This window comes from Musa acuminata, chromosome BXJ1-10 (genome assembly GCF_036884655.1).
Source record: "Musa acuminata AAA Group cultivar baxijiao chromosome BXJ1-10, Cavendish_Baxijiao_AAA, whole genome shotgun sequence".
In the NCBI taxonomy this organism is placed as follows: Eukaryota; Viridiplantae; Streptophyta; class Magnoliopsida; order Zingiberales; family Musaceae; genus Musa; species Musa acuminata.
The window spans coordinates 28,421,911-28,448,857 of record NC_088336.1 but is presented as its reverse complement, the minus strand read 5'-3'; the positions used below and the strand labels follow the sequence as shown (position 1 = coordinate 28,448,857).

Sequence of the window (26,947 nt, the reverse complement as noted above, 5' to 3'; positions counted from 1 at the left end):
GCCTCCCATTGGCTTGAAGTTTTCTTTAATAAATATAAAAATCGAAACTAAAAACAATACAAAGGCTCTTTTTACGTCATATGTATTGCATTTCTCCGTGAGGAATACTCTCCTACCTGTATTGCATTGGATCCATCCATGGGTGGCCCCACCAGTGAGTCACTACGCAGGTGACGCGAGCACGTTGCTACACCCAACCCGTAGGAAGACATTGCTTTGTTATCCGTACGACCTTTGCATTGCCAAAAGAGTTGCTGCTCGCATCGTAGTTCCGCCGGACCACCGAAACCTGCGTCACCCTTTCCCATCGTTACCCCTCGTCTCCCCTCTCAGGCTCAGCTCTCAGGTGGCGACCGCACCCCCGCCAATCGCCCGTCGTCGGATCTTTATCCAACGGCCGTGCCCTTCTGGTATGCCCTTCTCTCTTCCCCTCCTGTCCCCGTCCCCATGTACGGCGGCTACGCGGCCGCTACCTTCGCTGTGAGGTCAAAATCCTCCATTTGCCACTCTCGCCGCCTTGCCCTCCTCGACGATGGGGGAGGGGATGAATTCGCCCTCCATGGGCTCTCCATAAACCCCAGATTCATGCTCTATGGCTACTACTCGAGGCAGTCCAGTTTGATCTACTGGTCGCATCTGAGAACCTTTCTCGCCGGTCATGGTCGGCGCCACTACCTCCGGCTGAGCCTCCGCGATGTTCAGCCGTGCGCTCCCAGGGTGCCAGCGAGGAGAGGAGGGTGCAGGGCTTGTTGTTGCTGTCGGAGCCCCCAACCGAGGTTTCAAATGGCCGGTGAGTGCTGCAGAGAAAGCTTCGATGACGGGATGTGGGAAGATGACGCGGACTACGTTGAGTTTGGCGATATGAGGAGGCATTCGAGGAGGGAGGTTAAAATTAGGTCGGATGATGGTGAAAAGGTACGATCTTTGAGAGCGAGGAAAGATACATCGAGCTCGGTCTGCCCCTCGTGTGGGCATGAGAACAAGATGAGTGGGGGGCTGAGCTCTGGTGGTAACAAGTGTTACACTGGCAAGAAAGTCAATGCAGCGGTAAGAGAGGTTCGAGAAGGTTGGAAGTTGGAGGATGATGTTGATTATGATTCAAGAGAAGAATCAGATTATAGAGCTAGCAACTATAATGTGAGGGACTTGACATCGGCAAGGGTCTCTAATAGGAAGACTGAGGGTAGGTCGGCCAAATCAATTGCTTCAGCCTATCAAGAGAAAGAAGATCACCAATTTAAAGTGGAAGACGAGGTCAAGAAGAGAGACTCAAGGGAACGTTCCCGAAAGTTTGCAAAAATTGTTAAGGTGGATGACAATGTGGATGTGGCTTCCAGTTTTATTAATATGGCTAATCTAAGGAAGGTGGACAGAGACAAGCAAGTCGTTGAACAAGATAAACAGGAAGTTGACAAAAGAATGCAAAGAGGCGCTTCATGCAGTTTTTTGGCTCATGGAAGGAGGGATGAATATTACCTTGGAAAGCAAAACATTATTGGGAGGGAGTCCAGGGAAGGATCACAAAAGTCTGTAATAGCATCTGATGTACATGAGGATGATATGATGATGACATCCAAGCCTAAGAGACACGTTGATGAAAGGAAGGTTGATATGGCAGAAAGTTCATTGAAACAGCATGGGCAAGTAGACAAAAGAGTAGTTAGACGAGCTGAATCGAGAACTGAAGTCGGTGACGAATATGTTAATAATGAGAATCAGGTTGCCGTGCAAAGGGAAGCGATAGAAGGATCTCAAAGATTTAGGAGAATACCTGGGGTGCATGAGGACAATGCAGGGAGGATCGCCAGTGCTGAGAGCATGCTTGACACGAGGAAGGTGGACAAGGAACATTCTTCTACATCAATCATGAAGAAGCATACTGCAGTAGATCAGCAAGCAGTTAGAAGCTACGAATCAAGAGAACAATTACAAAATTTTAGACAGATAGAAGAGGTCCATAATAGCAACATCCAGAACGTCTCAAATAATGAAAAGCGACACGAGGAAGTGCTGGTGAAGAACAGAGATGATAAATCAATTTCAGTTCACATGGCTAGAGATAACAGAGGCCACATTGGCCAACAGATTATTGATAAAATGGAACTTGGTAAGCAGTATGAAAATCAAGTTGATGTTTCTAGACCCCATGTAAGGGGAACTGAGAATGCCAGCAGCTCTCAGAGCCTTCTGCGATCGAGAATAAATGATCGAGTAGACTATTCTACTTCAATTATGAATCCAATTCATCAAGTGGAGAAGCACCAAACACAATCAGAAAGTCAATATGCTTATCAATATAGTCCAAAAAGAGAATCTGGAAAGGCCATGTGTACTTCTGAGTTGCCAAGGAAAGATAGTGGAAAGGTTTCCACTGCCCAAGTCATGTACAATGCAGACATACAAAATGAGCTCAACAGTTGTCAGTATAGTTCGAGAAGAGAATGTGAAACAGATGCTAGAATGTCTTATGCAGTGACTGACATCCAAAGGAACTTTAATTCGCAGAATATATCTAATATGAGAATCAGAAACAGTAAAGAGAGATCTTCATTGTTGATGGTGCAGGATGATAAAAAGAAACTTGGTACTGTAACCGGAGAGAGTTCACAGCCGATAAATCAAGAAATCACTTCTCTTGGTGCTTTTGATGGTGATTCCAGCTTTCTTGACACACATATGCAACAACCAGATGATCCATCCTGCAGAGATGAGAACTACCTAGTCAAAAGTGATACACTGGATTCTGCTAGTAGATTAGAGAGCTCTTCTGCGATGTATGTTGGTGAGTTTGTGGACAAGCTAAGGCACGAGTCATCAACTTTTATATCTTCTGGAACTCGGACAGAAAAAGCACATGGTAAAGGCATTCAAGCAACTACATCCATGCAGTCAGATAGACTTGTTGCCACAATAACAGAAAAGGATGAAAAATATATACAAGAAGGTTCAGGGAGATCTTCTAGGTCTGGAATTAGAGGGCCATCAGATGAGATGTGGGATGTTAGGAGCCTGATTTCTCAAAAAGATGGTAGGAAAGAAGAACGGGGGGAACATGGTTTATCTGCTGGAGTTATAGATTCTACAACCACTACCCCTACTGTCGAAAATACCATTGCTGGAAGATCCCCCAAGTCATTGTGGGCTCACATAGCAGATATAATGAGAATGGGTTGGGTTCATCGTGCTGAATCTCATACTTCAAATCGGAAATCAGGCAAGAGAAGCTCCTCTGAAGGCAGTGAGGCTTGGTTTTCTGGTCAAGATGCTAGTGATGATGAGAATGATCCTAATGCAAGAAGCAGTGAAATAAAGGAGTTATTGCCAGTTGCAGCCCCTGTAGATCGAGGCCATGAGACACATTCTAGTATTACTCAAGGATGTTTTCAGGCACCAGATGTTGTTGTCATGCAGTTGGGAGGTGGTGCATCCACCTCGATGGCAACTGCAGGAGGTTATGCATCAAAAGGTGCTTCTGCTAATTCAAGGCCAGAACAGTCAACATTGGCTGAGAATGAAAAGGGAACCAAAAGTATAATTTATCGTGCAATAACAGTTGACAAACCATCATTGATGACTGGTGATGCATCTTCAGTTGCCATTGATGAAGGAATAACTTATACAGGAAATCTTACAGTACCTGTATCTGGCTACAAACCATCATTGATGACTGGTGATGCATCTTCAGTTGCCATTGATGAAGGAATAACTTATACAGGGAATCTTACAGTACCTGTATCTGGCTACACGAATTTTGAAGAAGATCTATTGAGAGAGGAACCACCTGAAGCTGACAAGACCGAAGGGAAGGATGGGGAGTTAAAAAGGAGGAAACTTCAAAGGAACAAACAAGTACTAAAAGAAACATTTGAGGAGTGGGAAGAAGCATACAGGTTTGAAAGTGAACGGAGAAAAATCGATGAGTATTTTATGAGGGAAGCTCTAGTGGAAGCTCAGAAAGCTGCAGACATCTGGGAGGTACCAGTTGGGGCTGTATTAGTGCAGAACGGAAAGATAATTGCTCGGGGCTTCAATCTGTAAGTATAAATTTACTTGATCCTGCATTAGAAGAATCACTGCATAAACATAACTCGGAATGTATTCACAGAGTGGAAGAAAGGCGTGATTCAACTGCACATGCTGAAATGATTTGTATTCGCGAAGCATCTAATCTTCTTCGGACCTGGCGCCTTGCAGTAATCTTTCTTGCCCTGCAGAGCTTGTTATAGTGTTACTTTTGTTTGTTAGTGCAGATTGTTTGTTATGGATATTAAAGATGAACAAGTCTTATAGATAGCATGAGATTTGATTTTTGTGTCAGTTCCCTAGGTTGTGTACCTTTTGTGGACCATTATGAAATAGTATACTTTCAAGTTTCAACTTACACTTTTTTTCTTCCATGTTTTGGAAGAATTTTATGGATGGATTTGGTATAGGTTTGTTGTGCATAAAGATTCATTGGTTTCAATTCGATCATGAACCATTTGCATCTGAAACATGCTCTTAGTAGTTTAGCTGTAATAAGATCAATGAAAAGGTAGAAATTTGATCAGCACAAATTTATTGAAATGTGTACTAAAAGAAGAAAATATGATACTAGCTAAGCATAAAAGTTGAACCCAGCAATCTTCAACATTAATGGTATTAATGGTACCAAACGTATTTCTTCACAGTATTCTTAGTCAATTTAGAACTTTCTGAAGGTAGTTGAAAAGGAAAGATCTGAAGTACTTGATAGATTTGTGGAAAGCTGGTTCGATGAAGTAATTTGACAATTTCTTGCACTAGTTTTGGATCATGAAGAAAAAAGAAGCGACCTCATCACTAATTATGGTGCCAAGTAGGTGATGATATCAGGAGGTGCAAACCATGAGGAACACAACAGCTAGGCTGTTACACACTTCTCTTTTTGGTAGTTAAGACGGAACCTTAGGGGGTTGATGCATGCCTAATGAATAGACAATCCTTTTGAACTGCTGATTCCTGAGGTCATAAGCAAATGAGCCAAAAGCTCATATAGTTTTCTAAGCCACATATTAATTGGACCCCATTTTTTATTTGTGAACATGGTTTCTGTAATTTTCACCAGGAATACTGGCACATGTTTTACACTTCAGTTAATTATCATTTTGAAAATGTGCTGCAGGAAACAACACTTTATGTGACACTTGAGCCTTGCCCCATGTGTGCTGGAGCAATCCTCCAGGCTAGAGTTGATACTGTGGTATGGGGAGCTCCCAACAAACTACTAGGAGCTGATGGCAGCTGGATCAGGTACTTGTTAGAATATTTACCCTTTTTTTTTTTAACTAGATAACATATTGGTATCTTCTCGTTTATATGCTCAAATGCAAGTTGAACTGATATTTTTCCAATACATCATGCTTTATTGATTTTCATGATACATGTTCGAATATTTACCTACTATTTTGCTTTGTAAATGTCTTCTCTCTTCTCTACATGCATGGGGACAACTGAGGTTATAATCGTCACTCATCATACTTAGTATGATATGTGTGAATGGAAAATTCTGATCAACATGTAACCTCTAATCCAATCACATGAGTCCCTTTGACTTCTGTCCACACCTTTTTGCAAGACTACGGACAGTTTGACCAGGATTTCCTTTTGCATTAATATCTTGTTCACATTTGTCTTATTTTAATAGAAGAAATTCTTGCTGTGTACTCTTCTAAACTTTCATATCTGTCCATCTACCTTGTAAAAGTGTGAACTGTCTGCATATACCTTTTGACATTAAGAACCCAGTAGGTTGCTTCTCCTCAACAACCCAGTAGCATTGATTTTTGGGAGGTCACCTTTACAAAATATCCCTTCCCTCAATTCTATTATCTGGTGGGGCCCCACCTATTGCTTACATCAATTTCTGTGGTGGTCGCACCCAGTCGGAGTGGGATGGAGCTTTATGGACATCTTACATTTTTGCAGGGGGTTATACAGAAAAATATAGAACTTTGGAAGGGTGCTGTGGTATAAACCCCATAATAATTTATCAGAAGTCGCAGGTATATAGTGGATTGTGGATCCTATTTCATTCTTTGGATCGATTGTAGGTCCGCATAGTATGATGCAGTTGAAGAATTTGATTTGGATCCATATTAGGATTCAAGGTACCAGTTACCATTAAGACATTGATAAGAAAGCAGATCTTGTTGGTTTTGGATTAGAAATGAGGTGGGCCTATCACTCTGGGCGAGAGCCTGGAATCACGGCAGGCCTACATGTTAACATCCAGTTGTATCTGAGGAAACCCACAAATAATTGAAAATACAGCTTGATATGCAGGATGTAAGAAGGAAGAGGTCCAGGGCTGTGGTTGGTTCACGCTTAGGTTTCCGTCTATCGATTAAGCAAATGATTTTTCCTACCTGCGTTGTTGCATTTCCTAATTCAACTATGCTATTTATTGGATTCATTATGTATCGAATCCAAGCTGCAAGTCTCTTTTCAATATTAATTATGTTACCAGCTAACTGTTTGTCAACTCCGCACCGTCTGTGTATTCTAAATAACGTTGTTGATCGCTTGGTCTCATGATACCATATCGACGAGCTGTTACTTGCAGTAATGTCTGGTATGATGTCGCATTTAGGTGTTGATCTGAAATCATGTAGAGTTTCCACAGAGACACTAAATCACCATGAATCAAGATTTTCTAAGTTGTTCTTGTTGTATTTGGCTTATTTTAAACTGGGCATATGACAGTATGCTGATTCATCGAGAGAAGGCTCTCTCATGAATCATAATCATGACGGTTTACTGTAATTCTTCTTATACAGGCTATTTCCTGGTGATAATGGAGGAAGTAGTAGCTTAGATCCATCAAGCCAAATGGCCGGTCCTGTTCATCCCTTCCACCCTAACATAAGAATAAGACGTGGGGTGCTTGCAACCGAGTGCTCCGATGTACTGCAACAATTCTTCCAACTCAGAAGGAAGAAGAAAAAGAAGCCGGAGTCACCACCGCAATCATGTCTGCCAGTGCCAAACCACCCTATAAAGTTATTTACGAGGATGCATAACATCTTCTCCGTAATGTTTTGTTTGTAGCGTTTCCAACGGGCTGGCTTTTTTTTGTACGATCGATCGCCGGTGGTTAGGAGTTGCTTGTGCAGAAATAATTGTCATGTTTTGGTTGCTCTCCATGATTTTCTATTAAATTAAAAAAATGGTTGATAAGCTCTAACAATTAGTACGTCTAAGAGTGATTAGTTTTCCATTAATGTTCTCCATAATAAAAACGTGCTGCTCCCAAACTGTGACAGGATAATGTTCTCCATAACTTCTCTTCTGTTGCCTGCTATAGGATGGTGATCACATTGGCAGCAAAAGAGAGACAAGGAGGTAAATATATGACAACCATGCTACGAGAACACATCCAAAGAGTATATATTCTTCCGAGTTCCAGTTCAATGGTAAAAGAATATCTGATCGTAAGTTACAGTCAGATTTTAACAGTGTGTCGAGTTTCCAGCCCATCAGCTTGGCAACACACTTCTACAGGGGCCTCAGTTGCAAGAACTGATTTGTGAGAATAATAAGCTCAAAGCAAACAGACTGATGGCTGATTACTTTCAGAAATTGCCAGCTTAGTCACCAGAAGAAAAGTTCATGTGATCCTCCATTTCTGCTCAAAGGCACTGCAAATCCTGTTTAAGCAGCATGCTGCGCTGAGAGGGTATTCTGAAACTGCAAAAGCCAAAGAAACCAGCCGTTAGCTAGCAGATCCTGTTCCTCGGCACCGACACATGTTTCTAATCATAAAAATCATGTGTTCCTGATTTTTTTTAAAATAATATCCTGAAAAGCAACCAAGTGTCGATCTAGAGATCATATGAGCATCTGCAGAGAATGACTCATATTTAAACTTTTTCAAAATCATATAAAACTACATGCAAAGATGGATATTTGTAGGGTTCATGCAATTAATTGGCTGTCTGCAAGACACTACATCAAGTAGATACCTGTTAGACGAGACAATATCATTATCCTTCTATAAAGACAGAACAGCATTATATCATAAAGCACTAAAGCATCAACAATCTACATAATTGTTGCGAACTGCCTGTTGATTGACTAGAAGCTTACTTGATATAAAATCATCAATGTATTCCTTATCGATCACTCCATGTGCCATTGCACCGACCTAAAAAATGGAAAAATGGAATGTTGTGTATCATTTATAATATTGTTAGAGTTCAATGAATAAGAAAATAGACTCATATTTCAAAGATACCACAAAAACAAGGGTAGCGTCGTCGCTAGCAGCAGCAACATAATTACACAAGTTAGCCAACTTTTCTGAACTGTATGAGAGACCTGCAAAGAACAGACTTCAAAAATTAAAAGAAGTGATCATTCGTAAAGTTTGTTTCAAATAAAATCAAAATATAAAGTATCACCTATTTTCCTGGAATTGACAGGCAGGTGGCGAGTTACAGGGTTCTTTATTACATTAAGAAGCTTCTCCCGCTTGCCAACAGCAGTTATGCTTAACTTTTGTAACAATTGTGCTACAGCATTCACAGATCAGATGTGGCAACTTCCACAGGTTAATTTACTGAAATCCAATTGTACAACACCTGAGAGGAAAATAATTGCAGATCTATTGTACTTACACATAAGACCGCAGAATCGCTTGAAAGTCCTTGGAATGCGGACATATGGTTTAATTTCAAAAAGCACTCCTTTTTCTGTTTTTACATAGACAGCCTGCAGTCTACCAGCCTTGGCTAGGGGGCTATCAAATATTGCAAGAAGTGCCTATTGCATCAGTTGACATGTAAATGTCTATATGTTAGTAGAGCTGCAAAACTTTCCCCAAAAATTGGGAGTGAACTTTTCAATGCAGAAGTATGAACCTGAGCATTCAAAACAAATAAAATGAAGCAGATGGGCATCTCATGATCATTAAAACTTCTCAGCTATTGAATGTCAAAGATCACACAATTCTTGGAGTATCTAATGAAGCATAATTTATATACTGCAATTTGACAAGGATAGGCCACTCTTCCAAACACAAGCAAGATTGCCAAATTATAAAAAAAAAAGACAACCAAGACATTCACAACTATATAATGAGAATTGCGAAACAGACGGAAAATCGTAATACATAGGGAGCTGGCAAATAAATTGACGTACCTGATGAATAATGTCAGGCCGATAATCGGCAGGATTCCTATTCTGCTTCTTTAGGTAATTTGCATGATCATCCGAGTTCAGGATCTGGAAATTCTGAATACAGAGAAAGACAAGTTTATAATTTCCACACCCAAGGAACCACCAACAGGAAGGAGAGAAAAGAGGTGCATAGCCCACTCGATACAAGGGAAGATGCACAAAAAGAGACTCCTTTTCACTTCTCAAATCCTCTAATGGGACCAGAAACCATGTTTCTCAAAATGAAACCCAAGATTCCGACAAGAAAACACTAACTTGACCCCCAGAAGCCCTGTATAAGCAGTTTGATTTTCCTTCTAAAATTTTCAGACATTAGCTCCTACCCAGTACCCTTTAGACGGTCCAAATGCCTACTTGAACCTAGAAATCACCTGTAAGGATATTGATCTTCCTCAAGAACGGTAAGTCTGCCAAAGAATGCAAATAATAGAACCCAAATTACCTATATGAAACAAAATTTTATGCAAGACAACTTTTTTCCCCACGAGTCTTTCCAACTCCGGACCACGAATTGCCTACCTGAGACTAGGTACGATCAAATACTTTACGAACATGGACTACAGATTCCATCAAAACCACGGTTTCAACGCAACCACAGCAGAGAAAACCCTACTCCCAAACCCTCGATTCGAAACTCTTGAGTGACTCCGGCTTACCTTCCCGACCTTGCCGACCTCCAAACACGCCTTCTCGAGGACGAATATGACACCCGGCCGCTTCGTTTTATCGACCGGCGCGGTGATCGGGATGCCGGGCATCTCGTTAACGGCCTCCTCCGCCCTCTCCTCCTCCTCGGTCTCCGCAATCTCCCCTCCATTTCCGGTCCCCTCTTCAACGCCGACGCCTTCTCCCTCGTCGGAGAGCACCTCCTCCTCCTCCTCCTCAACTGGCGCCGAAACTTCCACCTTTCGCTTCTTGAGCTTTCGCCCCTTCACGCCGTACGGCCGAACCATCTCTCCCCGCGCCGTCAGCGGCGACCTGATATCCAAAAGATTAGGGTTTTTGTTGCGCTGGGGAAGGGAGGGGTTTAAAGAAAAAGGACGGGGATCCGATCGTCCAATTAGGGTTTGGCCCCTCTCTTTACTCGATTTTATTGCAAAGTCCCTAATCGGCTTCTTGCATAAATATACTTTCAATTTACTATCCTACAAAAATATTTCAAATATATGTACTTAAACGTAAATTTTTCTCTGTCCTCCATTACTTTGACATACATTCGCCTCTACAGGGCTTCATTTATGGGGATGCGACATTTTCGGGATTGCTTCTTTACTGGGCCTAATAATGGGCCCAATTGAGAAACACGTCGACACCGCATTTGGGCCGAAGGGATAAATATCCCTTCGGGGACTGCCGCATTTGTTCTCCTCGTTGCAATCAATCCAAACACGAATGTCAAATCACATGATGAGACTGCTAAAGGACTGCAACTGCCCCATCAAATCGACTAATCCTTTTACCTAAATGCCACTGCGTGCACATCAATCTTCACTGCTGGCCACCAGTCGAACAAAAGCCGAATCAACCAGCGATGGAGATAGATACCAGCGCAACCTACGAAAAAAAGCTGGCGATCGACGATGAAACACCGGCATGAGGTGACATTAAATATGCAGAAACCGCAGGATGATGCCGTCCTCGATCATCATTAGACTGTGGTACGATGGCCGCAGGGCTGCGAAACACAGAGCCTAAAACTAGGGTATCTGAGTCGTAGGCTCTGCTCCACGGTAACAGAGCGCTCCTGCGGGCTCGATAGGGTCAGAACTCCTCTGAGGAAGGCAATCAGGTAAATGGTCCACAGAACCACCGGCCTCCGAGTAAAAATTCTTGGAATCCGCCATCTACTGTGCGGATACGAAGATTCATGATAGAACGTATCTTCTGGTCGACTGTGTGCGTCAGTGGCAGCGGATTTCGGATGTGGGATTGGATGCCTGTTTCAGAAGCTTGATCTGACAACAGAAAAAGTGGCGCTGCAAAAGTAGAGCATTTGTTGATTTAGCGTCGGGCATTGATGACATGCTTCGGACCAGCATGGAATGCAGCTCTGTAGCCACTTCTGAAATGTTCCAAGGTGGTGTTCTGTATGCGAACGTCTTGTCCGACTGTTGGTTGTGCCATGGCAGATCCTGTTAACATCTATCTGGAAAAGGATGCTTCCCTGTATCACTTTTTAAAGGATTTTTTTCATCATAAAAAATCTGTCGGCCTCCAAAAGTATAAAGAGCGAAATTTTTACATACTGTTTTAATTATAAAAAATTCTCTTAAAATATTTTTGATCTGATTATTTTATCTCTATTTTCGTCGGATTCATTATTATCTACGTCATCGTCGCTATACTGTCGTGGATCGTTGTGAGCGTTCACGTCAATTCTAACCACCCTTTACATCATCGTTCCATCGTTGTGAGCGTTCACGTTAATTCTAACCACCCTCTACGTCATCGCTCCTATGCTGTTGTTTCTAATCACCCTCTACGTCATCGCTCCTATGCTATCATGGACTGTTGTGAGCGTTCACGTCAATTCTAACCACCCTCATTAAACATTAAAAGCATCATATATATATAAAGGAGAGTGTCCTGCAAGATTAGTGGAGACACAAACACTACTAGGGAATGACCGATTAATAAAACTAATTTATAAATGGATGTGTAAATATCTGCGATGAGGTGGAGAGGGATAGTTGACAAGGAGGAGAGCGATGATTATTAAAAAAAAAAGAGAATGCTCTTTAGAAATTTTTAAAAATTAGGATGTGTTATGAAATTTTTTTTAACTTATGAATTTTTTTTCTGAAAATTCACCCAAGTCATAATCTATCTATTGCTAGAAAAAAGTTTTCAATATCCCTTTCTGCGATCTTCATGAAGGTGTTCATAAGCATATTTTAACAGATGGAAACGGGTAAGGGACAGTAGTTAGATAACTATTCCAACATTCTGCTTGATTACAAGTAGTTTAAAAGAAGAAAAAGAAGAAGAAGAAAAATTGACGTATAGAACTATCTACCTACGCAGGTTTGCAAATTTACAAGAGCATGATCAAAAGAAACATGATGATTACCACTTCCTGAGCAACAATTCCCCACCAAAAGCCACTAATCGAAGAAGGCAGAGCAGGAAGCCAAAAGCAGGGCACCGGACCAGAATTCTTGTCGAGATTCTCATTGTCTACCCTTCCGTTGGAAATGGAGTCATCATAGGTCGAAGGCTCTCGGTCCTGCTTGCATTGTGCCACACCATAAGGAACATTTCCCGTGACAGCATTGTAACAGAGATTTGGGTTGTCCCATGAAGCAAATTTCTTTCCCATCCTCCGATAGAACCTCTCGGGGAACCGAAGCTCTCCTGTCAAATTGTTGCCATTGAGATAGAGAGCATTAAGAGAAGGCAGAGCTGCTAATTCAGAAAAGACACTGCCGGAGAGATGGTTGTTATCCAATGCAAGGTATCTCAGTCTCTTCAAGCTCGCAATAGCTTCAGGAATCGTCCCAGTCAAGCCCATATGAGAAAGGTCCAGGGTGGTAAGGTTCCTCAGGTTCTCCCAATCGAATTCCACGATACTCCCACCCCATGGGTTGTAAGACAGAAGCAAGTCCTGAATCGACTCCGTGCCAAGGAGAGATTTCGACGAAGCACCAGATAAGCTGTTGTTCCTGAGGTCCAGTAGCGTGAGGTGCCTGAGATTTCCGAGCTCCGGTGGAAGGCTTCCGTGTAATTGGTTATTGCTGAGATCCAGCTTCAGCAGTGACCTAGCGTTGCAGAGAGAAGAAGGGAGAGAACCCGTGAGAGAGTTCCTGCTGAGGTCCAAGATCAACAGCTCAGCCAGATTGTTGCAAAGCGAAGCTGGAATTGTCCCGGACAACTGATTCCCCGACAGCATTAGCCTCTTCAGGTGGATTAGATTGCCAAGTTCCATTGGCAGCTTCCCAACAAGGGAGTTCTCGACCAGCACCAGGGACTGCAGATTCCGAAGCTGACCGAGGTCGGCTGGGATTTCTCCAACGTAGCCTCGATTCGAGCGCAACTCCAAGGTTTCCAAGGTTTCAGCAAGATTCTCCCAGTTGCTCGTTGGTATGATTGTTTGTCGACGAGAAGAGAAGCAGCTAAAGATGGAGAGGCTTTTGAGATGCTTGAGCTGAAAAACCAGTGGACTGAACTCTGCGTCCTCCGCGCATTCGAGGGAATTATCAAGGATAGGTCCGATGCTTATGGCTGTAACATACCATAAACCATCAAAAAGATCGCACGACAACCCCTGCATTTGAGAATTTTATGGATCAAATACGCGAAGGCTGTGTTCTTCCTCCAAGTTCATAGCTGAAGAGTGCTCTTATCCATGGCATGAAGCTAATAATAAGAAGTGGGATACTCCACAACTCATTTAGGTATCAACTAAAATGTGTGTTCGTAGGATAATGCCATGCCGAACATGTTTTTTGCAATTCAAAGATGAAGTTCTGCTACCTCCGATTGAGAATTTTAAGAGAGAAAATAACTAAATTTAACTTGTAGCGGAAGAACAGAAAAGATGATAACTTCAAAGGTGAGATAAACTACACACATCAGTTAACTAAGCATAAACAAAGCTATTAAACAGTCGATCTCTGGATAGAACCTGTATTAGTGTCCAGCCGCAGGGATCTGGATAAAGATCAGAGCCATTCCAGGATCTGCCGACAAAGCCTTGGATCACCCGATACAGGGCATCCCGCTCTGTCTTCTCCATCGGAGCAATGGCGCTTTCTGGTTCGGATAACGAATGGAAGATGAGGAGATGGAGGAGGAGAAAAGCCAACCGAGAATCGCTCTTCCTCATTGCCGATTCCGAGACCAACTCAAGGCGATACTATTCGGAACGAACGCAGGGCCGAACTAATCGAAGAGGGAGAAACCAAAAGATGCAAATCAACAAGGAAGATCTCCGATGACTCAACCAAGGAAACGTAGAGATTTTGACAGCGTGAGAAGAAGCGGAGCTTCTCCTCCCGTGAAGCGCAATAATTTCACGTCGATGGAAGCCAGACCGACGTTCCCAGAGAAAGCAGCACTCGGGACTCGCAAGAAAAGCAACAGCGAGCAGAAGATTTGAACAATGGCATGCGCGAACTCATACTACCACAAAGAGCTAAACCAAAGATACGGACATCAAAAGGAAAAGGATCCAAGTCATGCGCGAACTTATACTACCACAAACAGCTAAACAAAAGATGTGGACATCAAAAGGAAAAGGATCCAGGTTTGGCTTCTGTTCTCCGACTCTGATTCAGCCACCAACGAAAGAAGGCAACCGGTGCCGAGCAATTTCCCAGAACCGATGCGACGACCAAAAAATAAACCCGAAGGAGAGCAATCAAAGCATGGCAAAGAAGAATGGTATTTGAAGACCACAAGTTAGAGAGAGAGAGAGAGAGATCTAACGTTGACATTTATCGGAGCTTTTTAAAGTTGAGTAATGATGGGAAGGACTACAACGGGAAAAGTGAGTTGAAAGGATGGAAGATGGATGCAAGGCCGCAAAACAAAGAGAAGGCTGTGTCTGAGCCGGCAAGAATCGTACCTTGGGTTGGTTAGTTGTCTTCTACGGCCCCCTCCTCGTTCCAGTTATAACCACTGCCGGAAGAGACACACTAGCCATAACAGGTATGGTATTGGTCCAAATCTAATCTTCTTGCCCAAATCGATTGACTCACCGTAAGACAAGACTTTTCTTAGACTATATCAGATTAATCAGTGAGGTGAGATCGTATGCCTCCTTTTGTCCTCATGCCCTACAGTTTACGAAGCAAATAGAGAGGCGGGCTGCTCTTTGGCATGGTGCTGCAGAGGAGTAATGGAAAAGCTACACCGACCGATGTTTACAGGCCTAGAAAAGCCACATGGAGTGTGCCCTTTATTTGACGGTGGAGGTACTCTGCACTGCAGCCTGATCCTAATTTACCTGCCGTTCCATCTGCGAAATGCCAGCCCGAACAGTATCTACCCTTTAAGACTCACCAAGAGGCAGGCAACCTCCAGAATTGGTCTGCTATCTAAACGCACTTGTGCCTCAGCCATCAATGGCTAGTTGGGCTTCATGAATGAATCCCTCTGAATGGAACTCCCTCCGGTCGAGCCTTGGTTTCAATCGAGAAGCACGATGAGTGCATGATTGCATCAAAATTTCCAGACAGGTAGCGATGGCCAAATTAAATCGTGGAGCTATATGTTAGCAGTGGCATAACCTTGTAAGTTTCAGAGCAGGGGATGATGTCTATATACCCTGACTTGTAGGTTTAAGATGGCCAACGATTTTACTGATGCAGTTTGCAAGAAGACAGCTTCGTTTGGAGATCTCTGACGATTGTAGGACAGCGGCAACTCACGCCTCGGTGTAACTTGGCATGTACATGTTATGAGGGAGCAAACAAAGAGGAAGGACCAGACCAAACCCACCGACATGGCAGGCCACCACGTCGCAAAGCTTGGGTGAGACAGCAGCGGCATTAAGGAGCCATGGAGATGTGGTACCGTGGACCACCTTCTGCGAGATAAAGAAGGAGAGGTGGATGAGGCCACCTCCCTGCCCCTTCTTTACGCCCAGTCCCTGCGCATGCCGGCGTTCACATTTTGGCAGCTGCAGCTCCGGGAAACCGACCCAAAACCATGAATCTCGAAGCCACAATAATATAGGTTAAAAGAATCGACCAGAGAAGAGTCGGAGAAGATACTGCCCGACTATGACTCGGGAGAGGGGAGCGGGTGGTGGACATCACCATTGCCGAATGTTTATTTACACTTATATTCCTTTGATTAGCCTATTATCTATGATGTTTAGTTGATTTATCTTTTATGATCCGTGAACTTATAACCGGATCGAGATTTATTTGAATATCCTTTCTTACGATTTATCATAAAAAGAGAATTAAAGATGGTTGGTTGTGGACCAGCCCAAGAAGGACTAGTCTGCTATAGATCTTAGGAAACCAGCCCACGACATGTCTCTACACATTAGACCTTGTGAGATTGCTGCATTCTCAGGCTCTGCAGCGACAGAAGGCTGCTGCAAGCCCATAGTTGCTACTACAACTGATGTCCTACAGCGACGCTAAGTTTATTAGGCTGCCGTGCCACCCTCTCTCTGCAACCTGTGATACCCTAGGAATGGTTTTATGCATCGGCTCAAGTCCAAAGCAAGTCAAGACATGCTCTTATGACTTGCGCACATCATCCTTGATTTACTCTAATGATTTTGTACCCTTATTTGTTGTTATCTAACTCATAAATCACATGCACAATTAATTCATCATGATATATAATTTTTACTGGGCATTTGTGCTCATCCAAAACTATTTTCATATATTATAATATAAATTATTTCAAGATAGTATGGTAAATTATTTCATCCAAAACATTTAATCAGTATGTTGCTATTACCTTTTTCTCGTATTTATCTCTATGCATTATTTTCTTCCTTCTCGCATATAATTGGCATCTCGTCTCTAGCGTTCTAATTAATGTAATAAATAAATAAATATATAGCAAACAAAGCATTACCAACCCAACCCCACAGCCCACGTTCTAAGAGCCCACCATAACAGATGGGTAGCTTGGAAGCATGTGAATCCATTATGGCAAGACAGCTTTCATTTCTACACAGTCCGGACTAACTTGAACAGTCATTTAGATCCTTTTTTTGTTTTCCTTCACGTACGAACTAAACATGGTAGAGTGCAAAGACGACAAGGGTTAGCAGCGAGAGCTGGAACAGGGGCAAAGACCCGACGGTGGAGCATCCGCCATGCCCACCGATCTGGTCGGATCCAACGGCGAGCGGCATGTCGTAGAGGGAGAGCGAGCACGAGGTTGGATCGGAGCCTCCGGCGCCATCCGCCGCCATGAGCACCCGGAGGACGGAGGTGGTGGCCGGCAGGAAGAGCGTCCGGTTCTTCGAGAGGAGCCATGTCACCCCCATTAGTTGGCATTCCCTGTCGTGAGCCGGGGTCGCCTTCTTGTCCGACCCGTTTGCATCGCCGCCACCTCGTTTCTCTTTGGACTTCAGCTGCCAAAACCGACGCAGATTTAGATCTGTTAATGAGCAGTTGAAGGTAGAGATAAGCGCAGATTTGGATCTGTTAACGAGCGAGAAGACAAATTTTGGGGAATTTATGCTTGAAATGTCATGTGACGACGCTGTTTTCCCGCAATAATTGATCCGAGAGAAGAGAGCATCGGAGGACAGCGTTGGCAATGGCTCACTCAGCTAAACTGCAAGCTTTCCTGGGCCATAGGGACGGTCGAATTCTCAGACAGAGTGACGCAAGTACCTATGCATGTGAATCCACATACATTCTGCTAAGTTCTAGCTCAGGTATTTCCAATCAGTGAATTCATACTGATTCGACTTTTCCCGACAACTCCTATTGACCCACAGGCAGCGGCAATCATAGGCACGAGTGTTTCGACTGAGAATATAAGAATTTAAGATCAGAATATTTTTTTGATGACTTTCAGCTAAAAATTGAAGAGTTTGCTCGATTGGATACTTATGTTAGCAAATCGATACGGAGAATATGTTAATTTCGCAAGTCCATCTCAACAAAACTGAGAATGGAGAGAGGTTTAAGATCGAATGGATTGGAGGATGATTTCTTGGAGGACTGTCTTTTTAACGTCTCATCCCAAACCGCACCTTGCGAGTTAAACGAGTTAAGCGAGTCAGGTAGGGAACTCAAATGGGGCGAGGAGAAACTCACCTGGTTAAGGGTCCGAAGGCACCGTGTGCACCCGGCGAATCCGGGGCGAGCGCAGTCCCTCTCCAACCGCCGCCCGGCGTCTCCCGCCGGGACCCACCGCCCCTCCGTGGCGTTAGCCACGAATGCCCCCGCGCAGGCCAGCCGCCGAAGGCGGACTCCGCAGAAGCAGTACGCCGCGTCGCACGTGCCGTTCACGCGCGGGAGCTCCACCCCGCGGTCCCGGAGCGCGCGCTCCACGCCGCCGATGCACGACTCGGAGTCATCAGGCAGGGTGGGCAGATCGTAGCCGGCGGATGGCAGAGGCCGGGCGGCGAGGGCGGAGGCGGAGTAGGCGGCGAGGAGCCAGGCGTTGAGGGTGGGACAGCAGCGGGAGCGGGAGGGAAGGCTGCCGTCGGACGCAGCGCAGGCAGCGGAGACGGAGGAAAGGAGGTCGGTGGGAGGGTCGAGGGGGCAGGCGGCGGAGACTTCGGACTGCTCTGGGAAGGCGGGGATAGTGACTGGTGGGGAGAAGGAGGAGGCGGCGGCGGCGCCGCCGCCAGCGGCAGCCGCCGAGGTGGAGGGGATGAGCTGAATGGAAGCGGGCTCAGGTTCGGGCAGGACAGGCTGAGCGGCCAAGAGAGTAACCTGGAGGAGTAGAAGAGATAGCAGCAGCGGTAGGAGACGAGCCATCGTTGTCATTCCTCTCTCTTCTCTTCCCACCACGGTGTTTCTTCTGAGGCAGTGGAGCTTATGTCGTGCTCTTGCTTCGTTCTCAGGGAATGGGTGCAGTGCAGTGCTTTTGCTTTTCTGATGTGTGCTTGCCCCCTTCCTTCTAATATCGACTCACTGTGAGTAATAGATTGGTGCCTGGAGTTGATTGTACATATGATTGGGGGTGAACGTAACTCGCACATAACAGTGTAGAATACACTTCGGTGAAAATGTCTCACTCCCCTGTGAACAACGAGTACTTCTCCGTACCTGCAAACCGTTGTGTTTCTCCATCTCACTAAATCATGCTGATAGTGTTTGTGACTGGAACATGACATACGGAAACATGGAGAATTGTATTTTAGATCCCGTATGTTGGTACCCTTTTGGTTCTAATTCGCCGGTGGGCGACAACCTTGGCCTGAGAGTGTCATCGAGACACCGCACCAACTTAAACGCATCGAATGGGACGCTAAACTTCTCGTGTTCTTGAATCTTGATAAATGCTTCAATCTTTCAGTCAACAACAGTTATCATGCGTAGGTTCTTCTCCTTCTTTTTAGGTCTTCTACTTCCTGCAAAGTAAGAAAGAAAAAGCAATTCGACTACCCTTTTCATCATCTCGAGAATTTGGTCAAGGTATTTGCTGCCACCCAAAAGCTGTCACACAGTCCTACACAGTGCATAACCTGAGTATAGTATAGCAGGAGACGGTCGGACAGCATAGAATTTTCTCCACCGAAAAGAAAAGCAGTTCATCGTTCTTTGAGTTGCCATCACCTGCTCGTCCTCCATCATTCTCTGGTTATCATTCCTGGTAATGACTTCAAGATACCAATATGTGACAGAGTTCTAAAGCTGGTGCTTATGTGTGCCAATGCCAAATTAAGCTCTCGACTAAACAGAGAACCAGAACAAGCAGAACTCCATCATTAAGTTTCGTCAGCCTTTTTGAGAGCTGCAATCACATTCTTCTCATCCTGTGAACTCTCGCCCTTTCTCGTGATTCATTCAGCATCGACCATAATAAAATGGACCTGTGCTGGTGAAGTGTGGCATGAGCACTTTTTAGCAGCACTATTCTACTTCCTTAAATCCAACCATCGATCCTTCCTGGCACGGAGAGATGACCACAGCTGCACTGATACCGAGAAAAGAGGGAAGGGAATGAGAACTTCGAGAAGGGCATCGATTAAAGCCCTCCCCCTTCATAGGTTCTGCTTCATGTCTCACGGCTTGACGCTCTAAGTGGAACGCAGAGGAGCTTTAGATGCTGTAGCTGTTGACATATTTACCGGGCATTGGCTTCGCTCACCTCACGCGCGTGAACGAAGCCAGTGAGCGAGTCATGGACGCGCACGGGCGCGTGACGACGGAAGCAAACAGCAGGTAGCCGTGCTTGGGACCGCATGACTGCGTGTCCAACCTTGTCTGTTTGTCGATGTGCTCACAATCCCAGCAGACAGCGGTTCTGAGCAAAGGATTCTAGGAAGAAACACTTGATGAGGCTGCGTGATGACATCAAATCAAGGGCCTTTTACATGGGATTTGATCTACTGCAGCATGCCAGTGCGAGGATCCTGATGGATCACGCTGAGTCGCCCCATCGTCGAAGGTAACTATTTGTTCCCAAGTAGCCGAGTAATTCTACGTATTCTTCATTTCTAAGCACTAATACATAATAAACTCTGTCTGACCATGAATTATCATCTGCTTTCCGTTTCAGCTTTTTGGAAGGAGTTGTGTTGCTTGTTTCATGCACTTTCTTTTTACGGTTGCCTTGTGTTTGTAAGAATGCCAAAATGACCATGAATTTATCAGTATCTCATTCTGTACTCGGTTTTCTCTACAGCATTAGTCTGTGAGCCGAGTGAAAAGATAGTATGCATGAAACCTCATCAAGCGAGCATTAGTTTCCAGGCTGAAGGGCTTTACCGATAGGTTAAGATCAATTGCTTCAACCATGGATAGACAGAATTTGGACCCTGACCGCCGTAATGGCACAAACTGATAAGAGCACTAAAGACAGAATTTGGAACCTGTCGATAGGTGATGTGGTCCTTTTGGTATCACTGCCAATCGAGTGGAATTGGTATTTGTTGCTATGCTGCAGACGGGATTTAAGAGAACAAGCAAGCAGAGACAATGCAGTAAGGCATGACAGGAACAGCCCTTGGCTGCTTCTTTTGCCTGCCGGTCTTCTGTTTGTACTTCACACACTGTAGTTTTCATATTCTACCATGTTCATGGCTGATGATAAATAAATATTTTAATCAAGTGATCATAATATCTTAAAAACAAAACATTTTTATGGTAATTTTAGTGGTTTCCCAAAAGATTTTCGTATTATGCTGTCCCTTTTTTGGGCCGTGTCGATATTAGGCCGAAAAGAGAGATATATGAGCCCATTATTAATCAAAGCAAAACACATAATTTTTTTTTCTGGAAAAAGAAGGAACAACAAGTTATGAAATTTGGTTTAGCCTAATATTCTGCATGATGGTTGGACGATATACATTACGACACATCTTGAGTCTCAATTTGGTCATATGAATCACTAGTTTGTTATTTATCTACTGATTATAAACAATTTAGTACCAGATGACTGGTTATGGTACATGAAACTTAAATGTACATTATCTTGGGGATTAAAGACCTGACTCACCTAGCATGGTCTACAAGCTTTCACTTGTTTGAGGGTGAGGACCGTAAACATCAACTCCAAGCTATTATTTAACGTCTACTGTATGGCACTCATTTGCTCATATACCATGGAACAGAGAGCTTATTGGTCCATCTTAGTTCTAAGCTCTTGAGATCCCACATGAACAGCTGTGCTTGGTAGACTTGTTGTTATGTCATGCATTACACACTCCAACAGCTGTGCCCACCCAGCATTCAATGCTTTTAATCGCTGTCTTGACGATCCATTAATACTTCACCTCTATCATGCCATCTGAAGGGTGGGGGGGTGTTCTGTCGTGTACCACGTGATCTCCGCGGATCCGTGGGTTCATCGACAACAGGCAACCCACTCATCACTATCATTCATTTGGCTACTAATTTAGTCCTCCCATCAGTTAAAGCAAGTGTTAGCTGCTGTTGTTAATTGTGATGTTGGCTAAACAAGTTGAGGAGCACGGCTTTCAGCACAGTTTACATCGTAAGTTTATGTGAACAGCAGATTAGTTTAAGGCTTGAGCTTTACATAAGTTTGTGTCTGGTGGTGCAGTTTTCTTAACACGGCTTCAGAGAGGACCGAGAAGGCACAGATCGGGTGCAACAGCGGAAATCATGCTTCGACCGAGATCAACTGGATGCTTAATCAGAATTGTTAGTCCTTAAGATCATTTAACTCTACGTTGATGTTCAAAAAAGTATATCATTTCTCTGCGACTATGAAGTTAAAATGCATTTCCCTAAGCTTTGAGACTTCAAAGTTTTATGGCCTGTAGTTGTTTAGCTAATGTTGTGTGGGTTTTCATCGTTAATGCACCAAGACCAACTGCCAAAGGCTATTCTGCTGCTGCAGCACTGTTCATGGCTGCATAGTGGCCGAGAAGGTATCCGACAAAGCAGCACTGTTCATGAATTTGTTTGTCCAATTAAGTGCAAATTTTTTACTGAAAATTGACTTCATGAATGACTAGTCATGCATCTGAATCTAAATGCTGCTTTGGAAACCATTTCTAGCTTTCTTCTTCACTGTTGTGTGTTACCATTTCTAACACTATCTCAAGGTTCTGTCTCGCATTCACAGAACCCAAGTCGTAAGATGCACATATGAGTTCTATTCATGCTTGCCATATAAAAAGTTGGCCATGCCAAGTTACAATGCGAGAAGGCATAAACAATGAGATGATGATTCAGCCTAGGAGATGACCCAGCAGGTAAAGACTCAGAGTAAGTGGTAAGCTCTAGAAATGAGCTGAGTTGGAGTTGGATGGATCATATCATAGGATGTGTTAATGGAACCAACTTAAGGCGTCGATGCTGATCTCTTGTTTCGGTATTGATGCCACAAACTACTACAAAAAAGAACGCAGCATTTAAAGCTTCCAAGTTTGATGTCCAGAATTATACTTGTTTTGAGATAAGAAAATGATGCTGGGGTTTCATGGCCACGTGCTACAGAGACGTGGAGGTGAGGAGGAAGGGGGGCTCATGTGGGAATCTTAGACGTGGGTTTGCCAGACTTCCAAGCCCTCCTCCTTCATTCACGCCAGCTAACACCAACCTCTCACAGAAATGTATGCGAGCGCTTCTAAGTTCCATTAATTCTGACGATATAGAGAATTTAATGAACCCCTCACATGGATCTTTGTTTAAAGGAGCAGTAGACATCTCCTTGTATGAGTTGCAAGCCTACGCCATGCATATATAAGATCAAACAAGAGCAAATCCTCCGCAAGGAAGTCCATCCATCTTCTCCCCACTGTCGATTAGCACCACTAGGATTGGCCGAACTAGGATGATGCTCTCGCAAGAAGAAAGCTCTGATTCCCTCGGGCGCTACTCGAGCACTCTTCTTCCTTTCATGTCAGACCCGAGCAGCTCCTCTAGCAGCGCGTACGTGCTTGGCGCAGTGAATTTGCCACCGCAAGAAGCTCTCTCTTTCCTCGACTGCAAAGCCGCTGCATCCGAACACTGGGCCTACTCCAACGCTTCGGTGCTTAGCTTCGAGCAAGGCGACCATACGTCTGGTGCTGGTTACCTGAGCCTTGATCATGAGGACGAGTGTGATGCTTGGGTGGCCGCCATGGATCAGAACTATCAGCTGCGTCCCCCTGACGTCAAGCGTCGAGCTGCTGCCGATCGCTCGAGGCTAATTCACGAGCGAGATTCTTTCGAGGTAGAAAGCGGGTACGGTTCCGTAAGAACTCCGGTGACAGATAAGCGGCAAGGTCAGGTTCGGTTTGGGTTGGTGTACCCCGGCGCTGCAGCCGCTGTCGATGGCCGTCAAGAAAGCATTGGACGAGCGACGGTCCTACAGAAGCGTCGACACATGGTATCTTTTTTGTTGTTGATCTTTTTGAGTTTGATCATGCCGATACACATTAGGATAATCTATGGAATGAATCAAGCGCGGTTTCTTGAACTAAATTTAAAGGGAGAAACGAAGAAATTTTGTTCTAATTGCTTGAAATATGCAATGCGATTCGGCACATTCTGATCGAGCATGGTTATGCATCTCGTTGCAGGATGCATGTGATGTTCCAAGTCCGAAGAAGCAGTGTGGTAGTACTGGAAAGACAAAAGACAAGTCTAGTCCAACCAAGGATCCTCAGAGTATTGCAGCAAAGGTGCCTTCCATCTGCTATATCCACACTAGTAATTCGGATATGTTTTTTGTTCTCTTTCTTACCGCTATACGAGCAATTACACGATCGATAGTTCGTGGATCACATCGAGCAATAAAATAGATGTTTCCTCGTTACAGAACCGGAGGGAACGGATCAGCGAGAGGCTCAAAATTCTACAAGATCTTGTTCCTAATGGCACCAAGGTCTGCCTCGCATCAGATCGATCTGGTTTCCCATACGTGTTCCTTTCATGGTCGTCTTAGCACTTATGTTTCTCCAAATAATTTCCGTAGGTCGACTTGGTAACCATGCTCGAGAAAGCAATTAGCTACGTGAAGTTTCTTCAGCTGCAAGTGAAGGTGATGCGCTTATCAAACTCTGTTAGTTTTCCTTCTTATTCAATATATCGCATGAACTAATTAACATAAAGAGATTTGCTTCTTTGCATGCCGGTGCAGGTGTTGGCTACCGATGAATTCTGGCCGGCGCAAGGGGGAAAAAATCCAGATGTTGGGCAAGTAAAGGAAGCTATCGATGCCATCTTATCCTCTCAAAGAGAGAGGAAATCCAGCTCTGAGCAGTGAACAATTTGCATAGGAGATCAAAGCCCAGGAAGGAAGCAATGCTACGTACATGAGAAACGAGATAAAGAACTCGATGCAAGTAGAACCCACAAGGAATAGTTTGAATTTAGGTGTCGATGAAGACTTAATATTTCTTTCTTTTTTCTTCGTTTCTTTATAGCTCTGTCTCTCTGACACTCGCTTTGTTCGATGTAGTGATAACTGAAATAAACTACAACATTTCAGGATTATATCGAATATTTGCCTTTGTTGTTCTCTTGTTCTAGCGAGAACACCCAGTTTCTCTTTACATGTTGAGAATCGATATCGCCTGTTCGAGTGCCGAATCACTACCAGAAGGATCTAAATGCATAACGAGGTCCTACAATCTGTACAAGTTCGAGCTAGTAAACACACGAAGAAACAACAAATCACCAGGCTCCAAGATCAAGCTCATGAAAGTTGTGCGATTATGTATGTCAGTGACCTAAATGTCAAACAGAAGAATAATCACCAGATGAATAAATATACATATCTTTTGACCTTCATCGATCAGGGTAACATGGGAGGTACAGCAGGTAGTACAAGAAAACGCCTTCTTTCACCTAAGAGAGTACTGGTTGATGCAACTACATGTCCTTCAACACATACGTGCAGGCATGATTCTTCTTAGATGGATATTATACGACTGGGTGATGGAAGATCTAACTGAGGAGTGGGTGATGCAAGTTTACCAAGTACCAGCTTAATTCGAGGCCGATGCTGTCCTTTAAATAGCAAGGTAAGCTATATAATCATGAGAAGACCATAGGCAAGCCTTCACTGAGTATACATATACCTTCTGCTGCTATCAATTTATTTCAGCGACAAATAGAGTATAACATGGTGAAACGCAAAAACGTGTCAGAGATAGAAGTTCATGTTCTTGCATTCCTGGTGGTAAGACAAACAAAATGGCGGTATACGCGGAAGTACTGATTAGAATATGTTATCTTTCACGGTGATCACCGAAAGCCATTTCTTTAGTAGGTGAACCCTAATGTTAGTAGTAGGGAAGAGCAGCAGTGAGAAATTGGAAGAACAACATGGAGTGCAGCGGAGGATACGTGCCTGCCACCAAGGGAAGGAACGGTGGTGGAAGCTTCACTAGCTTCACCTACCAAAGCCTTTGCGCATGTGTGCATTAATTTCAAGCCCTCGTATCCAGGGAACACGTTCCCAAAGATCAACCCTCAAGGACTGATGAAACCCTAGATAGCTAAGAGCAGCCGGTTGCCGTTCTTCCCTGACACACAAACATGCCATTAACGAATGGGTTTCCCCCGGCCCTAAGCAGAATCCATGTTTTTCCTAGGGAACATGCTACCGTAACTCGCGTCGCAAAGAGCTCCCCACCACTTGATCGCTCGATCTGCTGGGCCTCATGGGGCCTCTTCGATCTGTAGCTTGGACGCTTCTTCATCGCAGACACGGGCAGCAACGTCGTGGAAGAACGACGACATGTTGTGTTTCTCTCGGTATTAAACCGAGCGAAGACATGAATTCTTTTCTGTGAAATGTCTGATGCAAGAAATAGTAAATTCATAATTTATATAATTTTTTTAATATTTTTTTATCTTTATAATACTAAATATTTTTAATTAAAAAAATATAATTTCTTGGGAGTGAAAAAATCTTCTGTAAATTATAAAAACATGTCAGTGACATTTGAAAAATTATAGAAATAGTATCTAATACTCATGAAATATATTCGAATATTAACACTTTAATCTAAAATGAGAATGTATCAATTGATTATGAAATTTATGTATTAAATAAATAATGATAATTCTTATATAATAAATAAAATTATGAATTAGCCACATGTAACATATTTTGATGGCATACATATTTATCAAGTAATAAAGATATACAACGAATATGCTCCCGATAACAGATGGATTATATATTTTTCAAACAGAGATAACTTATATCATACTCCTGATAACAAAGGAATTGTACAAATATTGGTCTACTTGCCCTAGGCATGGAAACAAAGTCCTCGATTAAAATGTTATGATCATTAATTTATATTCATTTATTTCTTCTATTTAGGAAATTAATATGATAAAATATTATGATATACCATGTTTCATATATGATCAGCTACCCTATAACTCTTTTCATAGGGTGCATTTTCAACATGGGTCACTTAACATAGCTATGTATACCATAACATAGCTATGTATAGCATGTTATAATAACCACATTAATGTTTATTAAATCATAAGTTTTAAGTTTATTAAATCATAAAGACATGATATATCAATATCTCAATAACTCTCAATCAATCTAAACTCTAATTGGGTTCAATTGGGTCAAATAGAATTAACTAATCAAATTAGTCCAGAATCATCATAAACAACCTTGAATCAATAAAGGATAGAAGGAAAATATTCAAATTTTTTAATTA

General features: G+C 43.4%; 5 protein-coding genes across 5 annotated transcripts; 2 read left to right on the top strand and 3 right to left on the bottom strand.

The window, feature by feature from the left end:
* The first annotated feature begins 70 nt into the window (after positions 1 to 70).
* Positions 71 to 7,213, top strand: LOC103968757 (tRNA(adenine(34)) deaminase, chloroplastic). Its single transcript, XM_009382064.3, has 4 exons — positions 71 to 4,034; positions 4,106 to 4,193; positions 5,144 to 5,271; positions 6,798 to 7,213. The coding sequence occupies exons 1-4, from the start codon at positions 448 to 450 to the stop codon at positions 7,066 to 7,068; spliced, it is 4,074 nt and encodes a 1,357-aa protein (XP_009380339.2). The 5' UTR covers positions 71 to 447; the 3' UTR covers positions 7,069 to 7,213.
* Positions 7,214 to 7,383: 170 nt separating this feature from the next.
* On the bottom strand, positions 7,384 to 10,260 carry LOC103968756 (uncharacterized). The gene is made up of 7 exons (XM_009382063.3): positions 9,855 to 10,260; positions 9,160 to 9,252; positions 8,637 to 8,781; positions 8,421 to 8,531; positions 8,255 to 8,337; positions 8,107 to 8,164; positions 7,384 to 7,707 (listed from the first exon to the last, which is right to left on the bottom strand). Exons 1-7 carry the CDS (start codon positions 10,149 to 10,151, stop codon positions 7,628 to 7,630), a joined length of 867 nt encoding a protein of 288 aa, XP_009380338.2. The 5' UTR covers positions 10,152 to 10,260; the 3' UTR covers positions 7,384 to 7,627.
* A 1,857-nt stretch (positions 10,261 to 12,117) lies between these two features.
* On the bottom strand, positions 12,118 to 15,621 carry LOC135595958 (piriformospora indica-insensitive protein 2-like). The gene is made up of 2 exons (XM_065087532.1): positions 13,823 to 15,621; positions 12,118 to 13,462 (listed from the first exon to the last, which is right to left on the bottom strand). Exons 1-2 carry the CDS (start codon positions 14,021 to 14,023, stop codon positions 12,233 to 12,235), a joined length of 1,431 nt encoding a protein of 476 aa, XP_064943604.1. The 5' UTR covers positions 14,024 to 15,621; the 3' UTR covers positions 12,118 to 12,232.
* Positions 15,622 to 16,762: 1,141 nt separating this feature from the next.
* LOC103968755 (uncharacterized GPI-anchored protein At4g28100-like) lies at positions 16,763 to 18,740 on the bottom strand. Its single transcript, XM_009382062.3, has 2 exons — positions 17,940 to 18,740; positions 16,763 to 17,245 (listed from the first exon to the last, which is right to left on the bottom strand). The coding sequence occupies exons 1-2, from the start codon at positions 18,615 to 18,617 to the stop codon at positions 16,901 to 16,903; spliced, it is 1,023 nt and encodes a 340-aa protein (XP_009380337.2). The 5' UTR covers positions 18,618 to 18,740; the 3' UTR covers positions 16,763 to 16,900.
* Positions 18,741 to 23,031: 4,291 nt separating this feature from the next.
* Positions 23,032 to 24,757, top strand: LOC103968754 (transcription factor RHD6-like). The gene is made up of 5 exons (XM_009382061.3): positions 23,032 to 23,637; positions 23,831 to 23,932; positions 24,070 to 24,135; positions 24,226 to 24,291; positions 24,391 to 24,757. Exons 1-5 carry the CDS (start codon positions 23,101 to 23,103, stop codon positions 24,514 to 24,516), a joined length of 897 nt encoding a protein of 298 aa, XP_009380336.2. The 5' UTR covers positions 23,032 to 23,100; the 3' UTR covers positions 24,517 to 24,757.
* Positions 24,758 to 26,947: the final 2,190 nt, after the last annotated feature.

What these genes read in the sequence shown, in the direction of transcription:
- LOC103968756 (XM_009382063.3), bottom strand. Translation starts at nt 10,151, where the DNA reads ATGGTTCGGCCGTACGGCGTGAAGGGGCGAAAGCTCAAGAAGCGAAAG. An exon ending in GGCCTGACATTATTCATCAG is followed by an intron (nt 8,782 to 9,159) that starts GTACGTCAATTT and finishes CTGATGCAATAG; the next exon opens with GCACTTCTTGCAATATTTGA. An exon ending in ACGCTACCCTTGTTTTTGTG is followed by an intron (nt 8,165 to 8,254) that starts GTATCTTTGAAA and finishes TCCATTTTTTAG; the next exon opens with GTCGGTGCAATGGCACATGG.
- LOC103968757 (XM_009382064.3), top strand. Translation starts at nt 448, where the DNA reads ATGTACGGCGGCTACGCGGCCGCTACCTTCGCTGTGAGGTCAAAATCC. An exon ending in ATTGCTCGGGGCTTCAATCT is followed by an intron (nt 4,035 to 4,105) that starts GTAAGTATAAAT and finishes ATGTATTCACAG; the next exon opens with AGTGGAAGAAAGGCGTGATT. An exon ending in GCTGATGGCAGCTGGATCAG is followed by an intron (nt 5,272 to 6,797) that starts GTACTTGTTAGA and finishes CTTCTTATACAG; the next exon opens with GCTATTTCCTGGTGATAATG.
- LOC103968755 (XM_009382062.3), bottom strand. Translation starts at nt 18,617, where the DNA reads ATGACAACGATGGCTCGTCTCCTACCGCTGCTGCTATCTCTTCTACTC. An exon ending in GCCTTCGGACCCTTAACCAG is followed by an intron (nt 17,246 to 17,939) that starts GTGAGTTTCTCC and finishes CGGTTTTGGCAG; the next exon opens with CTGAAGTCCAAAGAGAAACG.
- LOC135595958 (XM_065087532.1), bottom strand. Translation starts at nt 14,023, where the DNA reads ATGAGGAAGAGCGATTCTCGGTTGGCTTTTCTCCTCCTCCATCTCCTC. An exon ending in GCGGCTGGACACTAATACAG is followed by an intron (nt 13,463 to 13,822) that starts GTTCTATCCAGA and finishes TCTCAAATGCAG; the next exon opens with GGGTTGTCGTGCGATCTTTT.
- LOC103968754 (XM_009382061.3), top strand. Translation starts at nt 23,101, where the DNA reads ATGATGCTCTCGCAAGAAGAAAGCTCTGATTCCCTCGGGCGCTACTCG. An exon ending in TACAGAAGCGTCGACACATG is followed by an intron (nt 23,638 to 23,830) that starts GTATCTTTTTTG and finishes ATCTCGTTGCAG; the next exon opens with GATGCATGTGATGTTCCAAG. An exon ending in CTCAGAGTATTGCAGCAAAG is followed by an intron (nt 23,933 to 24,069) that starts GTGCCTTCCATC and finishes TCCTCGTTACAG; the next exon opens with AACCGGAGGGAACGGATCAG.